At 45.1% G+C, this 12,731-nt stretch overlaps 1 protein-coding gene across 1 annotated transcript in view; it reads right to left on the bottom strand.

The window, feature by feature from the left end:
• The window catches only part of LOC138295418 (clusterin-like), a 122,830-nt gene that overhangs the window by 59,352 nt on the left and 50,747 nt on the right, over positions 1-12,731 (bottom strand). Inside the window, exon 2 of the mRNA XM_069233708.1 lies at positions 2,040-2,154. Within this exon, the coding sequence (XP_069089809.1) occupies positions 2,040-2,145 (106 nt within the window). The 5' untranslated portion in view covers positions 2,146-2,154. The remainder of the gene's footprint in view (positions 1-2,039; positions 2,155-12,731) is intronic.

The following is a 12,731-nucleotide window of genomic DNA, read 5'->3' on the forward strand; positions in this document are numbered from 1 at the left end:
GGGGATTTGGGGTTGATCCACTGTGTCCTTCTTGCTGCACGGTTGGGCCTTTGCTGCCGCTCCCCCACTCACTGCAGGAGTTGTTATCTGGTACCCTGTACTTCGGGGTGCAGAGCCGACTGTGCTGTCTGCAGGTCCACTGCCAGCAGCATGGGACACGTACTTTAGGACTGCGCATGGTTCCTTTCTGGCAGTGTGCTGTTTGTTATGCCCAGCTGGGCCCACACTGACTGTGTTGCCCACCGGGTCACCGCTTCTGTCATGGGTTTGAAATGGGGAAGAGGCCCACTGATGACTGAGTCAGCACCAGCAGTGTCTGATCACTTCGTCTGGCCCCGTCTTCTCCAGTGCGAGGGGCTTGGGGCACCCAAACGGGAACAGCAAGGCCTCCTAGCCCCAGGCGTAGTCTTCTGGGAAGCCCGTCTGGCCCCTGTTGCCTCCCCCTCAGCTGGAGGTTGGTGGTGTTCAGGTGCCGCTAGCGCTGTAAGTGGGTGCTCCGCCAGCACCAGGGGGCCATGCACTCTGGGTCGGGCCTCGCCCCAGTGCCCAGGGTGGTGAAAGCACCCCGCCACCCACCCCTTACCTCCCTAGGCCTCACTGGCCCACAATATTATCTTTGTGCACCCCTGCTCCAGCAGGGAAGCAGTAATCCATGTTGCTAGGGCCTCAGTGGGCCTGCGACCCCGGTCTTGGGGCGCCCACCAGGGCTCTGCAAGCCCACCCTCCACCAGGCCCACCACCGGCTAGGTTTGGGCTGGGGGGGGAGCCCTCCAGTAGCACACCCGGGGTCAGCAGCAGCTGACTGTCCTCTCAGTCTCCCCATCCGGGTCAACATGAGTTTCCACACCTGGGAGAAGAGCAGCCTTCAGGACTGGCCCAGCCCTTGCGCAGCACTGGCTCCACCTTGGGCCCTGTCTGGCTGCAGCCGGTCGTGCTCTCTGGTCCTCAGTGAGCACACCACTCCACCAACGCAGGCGGGGGGAGTTAGAACGGGTCCCCCAAGTGGCCAGGATTGTAGGATGTGGCCTTGGGTCGGTGGAGCTGTCTCAAGGTGCGTCTGCCATCTTTGGCTTCCAAGCCACGCCTCCAGTGAAATACCTTTTTTGACCCTTCTTACATGCCACTAAAATCAGTCTAGGTACATTACTGTAGAAATAATGCAACCGTCTTTGATTAGTTCAATTGTCTGATATTGATCTGGCTAATGGTTGGTGCATACCCCAGAGTACAGTTTATAAACCTTTTCAGTGTAACCATTAGTAGAAGTGTGTTTGCATGCAGTATACTCATGTCATACTAAGCTTCCATGCTAGGATGCTGATTCATGTTGGTCATACTGCATGTACTGGAGTTGAATAGTATTGTGTTTCTGCACATTAACAGGGGCACTGCAATTTGAGATGGGATTATACTCTACCTTCCTTAGATCTATCTCTCACGTGGAGCCATCTTTCTAAGGATGAGCAAGTGTGTCTGCTTTTAAATGCTTAGGTCGTACCCCTGTCATGAACCAGTCTTTTGCAGCTATCAACACAAATGCTTGGTAAGAAGGACTTTTATGCTGAAAATTAATATATTTAGGAATGGCAGTAACAACTGTGGTGATCTATAGTTTAAGAGTAAATTATCTGAAACCCAAACACCAGAGTAACCGGTCACTGCCACAGACCTCACATCACTGAAACAAAATGGGAGGATACTGCTGAGATTTCTACCTGTTTCACTTCTGCTAGAAGTTTCATGCTGGAGTAAAAAAAGACAAGGTGCTGTGCTATGCTCACTATGTTAAAGATAGGCTTATACAGATCTGAAAAGTAGATGTGCTGTACACAATACATGCACATTTAGATCTGACCACTGCATTGTGTGTATATCACAGTCTACATGCGAAACTTGATCTGACTCAGTGTTTGCAATGAGATCCAGGGTAATCAGCACCAGATCAAAATACACATAAGGATGGAGTGCAATAACAGTCACATCAATGACAAAGTGCAAGTGATAGGAAGGACAAGACCGCGCACTCTTACTGAACTTACTTTTGAGAACCTCAGGCTGTAACTGGAGTTGACAGGACACCAGCATTATTCCCATCAGAAAGAATGCTAACAGCAATTCGATTTTCAGAACTTTGGAATCAACCATTTTGGACAGCTGGAAGGCAAAAAATATGATAACGTTAATGCAGCTCCGCAATACCCTAATTTTATTGCAGGAAATTATATGACACTGTATGAAAGCTGTAACACCACACAGTACTCATGCTTTTAAAATTGTAGTTTTTATTAAGTTTGTTTACATAATGCTTTTTTGTTTCATTTTTTGCTGGGCCGCATTGCTTTCCGGTCCGCCGCCACCCTAGACAGTTTGCGCAGAGGAAGCACTTTTAAAACTGCCCGCTTTCTTTCTGCATGCCACCATTTTTGTGGTTAGCTGACTAGTTGCTACCTCCTAGTTTCCAATAAAATGAGAAGCCAGCACGGACGAGCAGCAGATATGCACAGCAGGCACGCCCCTAGAGCGCCAAAGGCAAGCCCGTTTGCGCCCGTACATCTCCAGGAGCCAGGAGCCCTGCGGCTTTCCCCTTTAAGGTCAGTCAGCCCATTAGAATCTGCTACTTCTCATCAGCTTTACACCATTATGGAAACCAGTTTATGTCTCAGGTCAATCTCTGTACTAGTCATTTCCATACCACTTAGAAGGTCCAGTGGCCTGATTAGAATGCAAATTTGCATGTATCTCTGATTCTCCTAGAGTCACACACAGAGAGAGGTGGACTACTGATAACACTTGGGTGGTGGAGGATATTATTTTAGAGATACCTAGAGCCACCCCACATCCCTACATTCCTCACCTCTCCAGGTTCTACACCCATTGCCCAAATTGCCTCCTCTGTAATGTTAGATCCTTACCCGAACACGCCATAGAACTCTGGGACCTCATCTCACCCGTCACTAACATTCTGCTTTCTCACAAAAACATGGCTAAGTCCCACTAACTTACCTGCCCTTACGCTGGCACTCCCAGATAACTACTGTATGCTCTAACTTGACAGAGAAGCCAGAATAAGTGGTGGCATTGCCATTGTCTTTCAAGACAAAGTTAAATTTCTCTTATTCACACTTTAAATACAGACTGGGCAGAACTATGCATTTTCAAAATTGAATTCTCTTCCAATGACTGTTGGAAAGGAGCACTACTACATAATTCTCCAGTACCAAAAAATGAGGCTAGCCGTTGTTTAATCAAACTCATAGCTACACTTGTATTGTCATTACAACATTTTCTTTTACTGGGTGACTAATTACTACGGGCAAGACTCCTCCAACCCAGAGGTTCCACAACTCATCTCCAATTTAGAGATACTGGTGCTGCACCAAAAAATATAAGGCCCTACCCACTCAGTAGGCCATAATTTGGATTTAAGTTTTACCAATTCTATTTTTTACCTGTGATCCCCCCTTTACCTCTTATCTGGATGGACCATTCCATGATCCATTTCCAGATTTCCAAAACTGATAGGACAGGAAAAATAAAGACTGTTGACAAAAATTCTTCAGGACAATGGTGGTTAGTTTTCCCTGACTCTTTCTCCGAAGTTTTTTCAATGGCTCCTAAGGACTTAGAAGTTAAGTGAGCTCTTGTAGACTACTATAAGTCCCTGAATTCTGCTTTTGATAGCATTGCCCCTCTTAAACCAAATTCTAAAACTATGCTTAGATCTCATGTTCTTTGATACATACTGACCTTTGACAAGAGAAATTCTGCTGTAAAGAGTTGATGAGACTATAGGGTCAGACTAAAAATCAAAATGGCAAAGATGCATACAAATCATCTCTTTCCACATACCATCAGAATATCAAATTAGCTTGTAAAACCTACATCAGTCAAATTGGTTATGCTGGCAATTCATCCAAAGAATGAATGAAAGTCCTTGATGATTTTATCAAACCTCATGCCTGCTCTCAAGCAAACCCCCCCCCCCCAACCCACAGAACTGTATCTGCAGCCTGGAAAAGTATGATTTTTTCTTCACTTGACCAGATACAGATGGCACTAAAAATAAAATCCAGCTTTTTCTTGGATCCATGCCCTCCAAGGATCAGAGAACAACTTTTTAACCAGATTGCTCCTTCAATCAGACCATCTATCAGTAGATAACTGGGAAAATCGCTCTGGCCTGGAGATCTGCACAGGTCTCACCTATACAAAAGAAGGCCAGTGTTGACCCCAAAAATTTTACAAACTATCAGCCTATCTTTCTGCTTCCGCTTCTTGGTGAGCTGCAGGATGGCTTAATAAAAAACACCTTGCAGCCTATTTTGAGGAGAACAAGATCCTGAATTCTTCACAATTAGGGTTTAGATCTTTCTATAGCACAGAGACTGCCTCAGTTACAGTCACTGACTGTATAAGACTCTTGATGCCGACACTCCACAGCTTTTGACTCTCTATCCCACTCCAGGCTGCTTCATAGGCTGCATGGGATAGGAATTTTTGGGACAGCTCTACAGTGGTTCCGAAACTTCTTTGAAAATAGAACCTAGACTATCTCTCTTGGTGCATTTAAGTCTCACACCATGCTGATAGACAAGGGGTCCCGCAAGGCTCATGTTTAAGCCCCACTCAGTTTAACATACATGTGATCCACCTGGCTAAGATTGTTAAATCCTTTAGATTTGAAATACTGTCTTATGCAGACAACACTCAGCTTGTCATCTCCTTCTGATAAAAACCTGGACAAAGTTAAAGACCGTTTCTCCAAAGGTATGATAGCGATTGCAGAATGGATGACTACAAACTGTTTACAGATAAACGCTGATGAAACAGAGATCATACTGTTCGGCAAGGACCAACAACTCTGGTCCTCTGAAAAGTGGCCTCCAGAACTAGGCACAGCTCCTACTCCCAGGCAGGTAGTCAAGAATACTGGTGTTAAAAAGGATCCATCCTTAACTATGAAAGAACAGGTTATATCCACTACTGGTACCTGCTGTAATACAATGTTCCTGTGGAGGAAAGCATTTCCTTTTCTTCCTCTCTGCTAGGAAATCTCTAGTCCAGGCATTAATTATTAGCAGACTAGATTATGGAAAATGCAGAACTTGCTTGAGCAAATGAGACATTAATGTCCAAATTGCAAGTAGGATAAAATAGGACAGCACAACTCGTTTGTAACCTCCCTTCTGGCTCAGCTTCTGCACCTCTTCAGAGAGTCTTACACTGGCTGCCAGTCAGGGAAAGAAAAATCTTCAAACTCTGTTGCCTTATGCACAAATCCTTCATGGGAAAAGCTCTCAGCTGCTTCCATCAGAAGCTCAAATATTACTGCCCAGTCTGGAATGTGAGCTCTACAGACAAAGCTTTGTTCACTATCCCCCGTATCCTACTGACAAGATGAGGAGGCAGGCCTTTCCCTTACCAGGCCTCTTCCTACTGGAGTAACTTACGTTACAGCACCCGCACTTGTACTGACCATAGCAAATTCCGTAAACAGCTTAAGACAGTCTTATTTTAATTTAGTGGTCTATTTTGCCTGCGTGTGTCCACAGCGCCGAGATACCCCACTAGGAATGATTAATGCGCTATATTAAATTAAATTAACATAACAAAGGGGGTACTTTTTATTTCAACAGAAGTACCTAGAAGTCAAAGGGAAATATTATAGTGTTCTAAATGTTAGATTTATGTTTTTTGTTAATTCCTAAGGCCTTACAGTTTGTGAAAACACAAAATCAGGCATGTTATTTTTTCACACCTTCTGAAAGAAATCAGACTGTACCACAAATTATTACTTATTGTCACAACTGAAAAAATCCACTAACTATACAGACGTGTGTACAAACTTGCATTATTTGCGCTAAAAACATCTCCCTACTATTTGATTATTTAAAAAAATAGAGGGAAGAAAAGATAAAGGTGAGCCAAGATAGATTTTCTTGATCAATCATCCTAACCTTTATTTCACTACTTAGGCATGTTTCCTGTGAATTTACATTTATCATCTCGGAACATTCAAGATTTAACCCTAGTGTTTGAAACGAAATTCAACAAGTTTTCCAGCTCTATTACCTCATTATGGACTCTCACCACCGATTTACTACTCATAATTGAATTAAGTATATTATATCTGACTTACCAATATATTTACCTTCACTTTATTTTTGTAGTTTATATTCTGGATATGATATTATGTAGTAAAATGTTAAAAACTTAATGAAAGGATATCTGTTTTCCCACGCCACAGTTTCTTTATATGTTTCCCCTCACTGTATCTACTACCAGGATCATCTACCGGTCACAAATCATCCTCAGTGTGGGACATAGGCATGTCTGTGATGGTGTGGAGGGGACATATGATGTCCAGGCATGTCAGTGGTGGAGTGGATGGGACATTTGATGTGCAGGCCTGTCTGTGGTAGAATGGAAGGGACATATGATGCACAGGCATGTCTGTAGTGCTGGTGTGTATGGGATATATGATGCACCAGCATGTCTGTGGTGGCGTGGAGGGAACATATGTTGCTCAGGTGTGTTTTTGGTGGAGTGGAAGGGAAATGTGATGCCCCCTGCAGGGTATCCTGGTGCTGAAGCAGGAGCTATGAACGGGGGGGAGACAGGGTTGAGCTAGGTGAACAGCCAGTCAAGCATTGATTACAGCATAGAGTGCGTTGTCATAGTTCAGATGAGGGCTTGGAGGACGGTTCTGTGAGTGTTGGTCAGGACCCGTTTAAAGATCTTCTTTAGCTTCTTGAGTGTGTGGAAGCAGGAGACTGAGGCTGCATTCACTTGGCTGATCATGATAAGTTGGTTGTTGATTAATATTCTGTGCGTGGGTTGCTGAAATGGTGTGGGTCTCAGTTTGGTAGGCCACCAAGTGGAGTCCTAGAGTGAGGTTTCTTTGTGAAGATGACTACTTCTGTCTTGTCAGTGTTGGACTTGAGGCAGATGTTTATCCCTCTAGCAACTTTGGTCACGCAGGCAGAGAAATTGGTCTAGGTGTTTGGAGTTGTTAGAATTTGGGTTTCTGGTTGGCAGACAATTCACCCTGTCCACGCAGGGACCACAATCCCAGTCAGGGTAAGTCACAAACACCCCCTAAATTAACTTATGCTCACCCCCAGGTAACGTGGCACAGAGCAGTCAGGCTTCACTTTAGGAGAAATGTGTTAAGTATTTGTGCAACCTTTCAAACAGTAAAACAGTGAAAACACCACACAAAAAGATACCACAGCTTGTTAGAATAAATAGAGGCTAATTTAATAAATACAAAAGACCAAAACAACAAAAATGCGAAAAGTAGAACTTGAGATATAAATTTTTAAAGAATAATCTTGGAAATAGCGCTTAGAAACAAGACGTGCCAACCTAGGATATCTGGTCACGTTGGACCAGGACAAAGTCAAACGTTCAGACCAACCGTGATGGAGCGCAGGCTGGCTACAGGGACACAGTGAGGCCCACTGAACAAAAGTACCTTAATCCTGGTTGTGTCGACATCCAGGATGCGGGGAGCAGACTAGAGCGATGCGTCGGTGCCGATCCCTACGATTGAGGTAATGAGTCAGTCCTTTCCATGCAGTAGCAAAGATGCGTCGATTTACATCAGGCAACAGCAGCGATCCATCATGTCCAAGATGCAGCAGTTCTGAAGGCGATGGACCGAGATTGCTCAGCGCTGGAGAGGTGATGTGTCAACACCGATCCACGTAATGGGGCTCGATGCACAGTTCCACTCCATGCGACAGGGGTGATATCCCATTCTGATTTGCGCAGCAGCGGCAATGCATTGATTCTGACCGGAGCAGCATTTTATACCACCTTTCAGGGGCCCAGGACAAGATTGGTACCACTTGGCAGGGCAAAACTAACAGTTAGTAGAGTCCAGGTGCTGTATCAGATGAGTTGGAAGCCTTTTGTGTTCTTGAGACTTCAGAAAACAGGAGACAAGCCAGCAAGCCGTTGGAGTCACTTTGGTTCTGTGTTGGAGGGATGCAGGTCTAGTCCATCGCCCTTCCAGGCAGGAAGGGCAGCACGCAGTAGGTCAGCACAGCAAGGCAGGAGTCCAGTAGAGTAGCAGCCCAGCAGAATGGCAGTCCTTATAACAGCACAGCTGTCCTTCCTGGCAGAGTATTCACAGGTCTTGAAGTGTACTGAGTAGGTGGTGTCTGAGGTCCAGCACTTATACACAGTTGCACCTTTGAAGTGGGGAGACTTCAAAGAGATGCATTAGAAGTTCACAGAGTCCCTGTCCTGGCTCCAGACTCACATGCAGCTCTTTATGTGGGAACAGGGCACAGCCTATTCAAGTGTGGCCCATCAGGTTGTGGATGGCCCATCAGTCACACCTAAGCTCCCTCTGTGTGTGGCTGTCTAGACGGAATGCACAAAGCCCAGCTGTCACCCATCCAAGATGTGTATTCAGAGAAAGGCAGAAGGCAGCAAATGGCTGAAGTAAGAAAATGCCAACTTTCTAAAAGTGGCACTTTCAGAATTACAATTTAAAGTCCAACTTCACCATAAGCTGTGATTTTAAATTGTGATTCCAGAGACACCAAAGTTGGGTGTCCCATCCCTTTTACACTTATGAAATGCAATAAGGTAATCCAGACGTTATCCTATGGGAGAGATAGGCCTTGCAGTAGTGAAAAACAAATTTAAGAGGTTTACACTGCTTAGACACCTAAAACTTGAAAGTATATGTCCTACCTTTTAAATACACTACACTATACGCTTGGCTTTCAAGGGCCTGCCTTAGGGGTGACATAAGTAAAAAAAAGGCAAGTTTGGGCCTGGCAAGAGGGTGAACTTGCCAGGGTGACCTGGCAGTTCAAAATTGTGCTAACAGGCTCTGCAGTAGCAGGCCTGAGACATATTTTAAAGGCTACTTAATTGGGTGGCATAATTGGTGCTGCAGGTTCACTAGTAGCATTTAATTTACAGGCCCTGGGCACAGGTAGTGCACTTTACTAAGGATTTTTAAGTGAATTAAACCAGCGTTACCATGTTATAAGCAGAGAGAACATGAACTTTAGCACTGGTTATCAGTGGTAAAGTGCCCAGAGTCCTAAAGCAAGCAAAACAATTCAGCAAAATTGGAGAGGAAAAGGTACACTGCAGAAAAGGCCATTTCCAACAGGTGAGATATGATGTTCATTCCATGGGGGCTAATGCTGGTGAGTGGGGTCATGTAGGCATTGAACATAGTGGGGCTAATTGAGGATCCTTGTGGAAATCCGCATATGAGGTTCATGGGGACCGAGGTGAATGGCATCAGTCTAGCCAACTGGGTGGGGACTGTCAGGAAGGAGCAAATCCAGCAAAATGTGGGCCCTTGGAGGCTGGCTTCATGCGGTATTTGGATAAGGATGGGATGATGTTGAAGGTTGCAGAAAGATCCAATATGATGAGGGCCACATTATCACCTCTTTCCATGATCATCAGGACGTTCTTAATGAGGACAGTCTTTGTTCTGTGGTTGGTGTTGAATCCAAATTGAGTCATGCCAAGGAGGTGGTTGTTTAGGTGGGTTGCTAGGTGTTTATCATCTTTTCCATGAATTTTGCAGTGTAGGACAGCAGGAAGACAGGTCGGTAATTGGCTAGCATCTTCAGATCTGCTGAGTTTTTCTTGAGGAGAGAGGAGTGCTGTGGCATGATTCCAAGCATCCAGGTAGGTGGCTGTGATGTTTGAGTCTTCAGGAATGGGATGAGGGTTGTGCTGATGGGGGTGCAGTACTTTGAGGAACAAGTGGTGAGGGCAGGGGTCTGAGGGTGCTCCGGAGTGTATGGACTGCATGGTCATTGCTTCTTCATGAGTGGTGATGGTGGGCTTGGTAGTTGGGGCGGTCCTCTGGGTGTTGGTTGAGATTGGCAGGAGGGCTGTGAGGATGGAAAGGTCTGGTTGGGGCTCCAAGTTGTCATAGTTGCTGCTGACCTTTTTGCTGAAAAATAGGGACAGCTGGGTGCAAAGGTCCTAATAGGGGAATATATTGGTGGAGCTTGTTGCTGGAGAAGTGAAGTCTGTCACTAAGGCAAAGATTTCCCTTGCACTGTTAGTGCTTCTTTCGATGCACTGGCAAGTCTACTGTAGTGTGGAATGGACATCTGATTGCTTGGCATGTCTGTGGTTATGATGAAATAACATGATGCACAGGCATGTCTGTGGTTGTTTGGATGCACAGGTAAGTCTGTGGTGTTGTCGAAATGATAAAAAACTGATTCAAATCCCCCCAGGTATTAGAGTGTCGGAAATAGGACTGCAGCTGCTGCTTACGAAGGTCGATTTGTCATTGAATGAAAGTTCCTTCAGAAGGATAATGTTTTGGGTAATGTGTCAGACATGTATTTATGTATAGCTCAGAACATGTCTCTACAAAAAGATCATATGAGAAGTGCTTGGGAAAAAGGAGTTTCCTGTGCATCTGCCTATAGAAGAGAGGAGTTAAAATACCTCAGTTGCTATAGATGAGATGCTTTTGCAGGTGTGGCTTAAATAATTCTCTCAAACAGGGATATTGTGATTAGCAATGAGTTGCCATTACAAATGAATGGATGATACCAGGAATTTTTTTTTTATTTGTATTTCTTGACCTTTGACCAAACACAACCTTGGCTTCTTTTGTGTGGGGTTAAACCTTAGCCCCAACCTCCTGCTGCTAGAACAAGTATTTAGGTTGCAGCCTACCAGACAGCACATTTGTCTGTTGGCTGACGACTTATTTGACATTCTGAAAGCTTCTTTGGGAATGCATCCCGCCCATTGCTTACCATTGGCTTTGTGGTTTTTAACTCACATTTGCTCCATTTTATTTGCTGGCTTTATTTGTTTTAGGCTGTCCAGCATGTCTTCGCCACTCCTATGGAGCTTTACCTATTTACTGTATTCTTCAACAAGTAGTCACTTTCTGTATACAAGCCTTTACATTTTGCTCTTATCTTGTCCCATTTGCTGTGCATTCACTGAGAATGATTAAATGTCAGGTTCTGTCTTCCAATTTGATAAAAACAAATCAATACACTAGGTGATGCCCTTTCCACACATCGTTTGTGCGCTGTATGAGTTTCAGTAAAACTGTATGTCTGTGACAATGTAATGGTCCTTTCAATTGAAAATAAGTTGTCTGTAATGGCAGTGCGCTACCAAACCGTGCATACTCCACTCTATGCCACTCAACTCCATGCCTCTCCACTCTACACCACACCTCTCCACTCTGCTCCACTCTACTTTGTGTCACTCAATCTACTTCACCCCACACCACTCCGTGATACTCCACTCTATGACACTCTACTCCATTCCACCTTGTTGCACTGTATGCCACTACAGGACACTATACTACGCCTCTTGCCTATACCCACTCTACTCCACCCCACGCCACTAAATGACACTCCACCCTATGACAGTCTACTCCATTCCACTTTGTGCCACTTCGCAATACTACATTCTACAACACTACACTTCATCACACTCCACGACACTCAAACTGACTCCACTCTACCCTACTCTATGACAGTCCACTCTATGATTATCCACTTTATGACACTCTACTCCATTCCACTCTATGCCACTCCATGCCATGACACTTCACTTTACTTCACTCTATGCTATTCTACGACACTCTGCGTCACTCCACGACACTATGCCACTCACCACTCCATGCCACTCTACGACACTCTACGCCATTCCATTCTGACACTCAGTACCCCTCCTCTCTACGACACTCTATGCTGTTTCACGACACACTACTCCAGTGTACAGTCACTTACTCAATTGTACGCCACTCTACTCCACAACAACCTACAACACTCCACTCCACTCTGCAACACTCTTCTCTACACCACTAAGGCATAGCAATGCTGAACAGCTGCCACACTGGTGCACAATATGACTAAAACACATTGGCAAAGCCAATCTCTTACATAGGAGAGACTTATTGGCTTTGCCAATGCTTGTTCACCTAGGCATGGAGAAGAATTCGTTTTCACGTCACTATAGATAATAAAAACAGTCACTGTGGGGTCATGTGATTACATTTCTTCAGTGTTTCGAGGTGAATCGAGACATGCAGAACATTTTTGAGAGGAGTTGGTCTTGAGCCAGGAATGCTATGAGTAGGAGTTACTTACATCTCTCTATTTCGGTGAGTTTAGGTTCTTACATTGTTGGCACCCACACGGGAGCCAGCTTTCCTTCTCTGTTGGGCTGCGTTTTAGGTCGAGCACAGGTCCGGCCTATGGTAATCCATCTGTGGGCTTTTAACCACGCCCACCGCAAACCCATCACTATCACTTGTTTATGGGCTTGCCTTTCAAAAGTCCTTTGTTATTGTTGGTAACTGCTTTACGTTTGTCCCTTCTCTGGCAGTTTTGTTACCGCCTTGGCCATCAGCCCTGTTACATGGATGATTGCACTTTTGTCCATATGTTTGACTGCGAGCTAACTTATTTTTCCTTTTGTGTCTTTCCTTCGCGCTCATGCTCATGGCGGCCGTGGTGCTTTGAATCGGCTCGCTTATGTCAACTGTTTTACTTTTCATTTTCAAATTATGTGACAAGAATAGTCCAGTTAGGAATTTACAACGCTAACAGCTCTAACTCGAGCAAACGCGAGACTCATCCCACTGTGCGACCCTTGACCCTAGGAGCGACCCTTGACCCTAGGGTAGGTCGCTCCCCCGCCGCTGCAGCTCCACCTGCCCAGGCTCCAGCCACCTCCCAGCAAAACCGTAAGTA

Source organism: Pleurodeles waltl, chromosome 5 (genome assembly GCF_031143425.1).
Source record: "Pleurodeles waltl isolate 20211129_DDA chromosome 5, aPleWal1.hap1.20221129, whole genome shotgun sequence".
NCBI lineage: Eukaryota > Metazoa > Chordata > Amphibia > Caudata > Salamandridae > Pleurodeles > Pleurodeles waltl.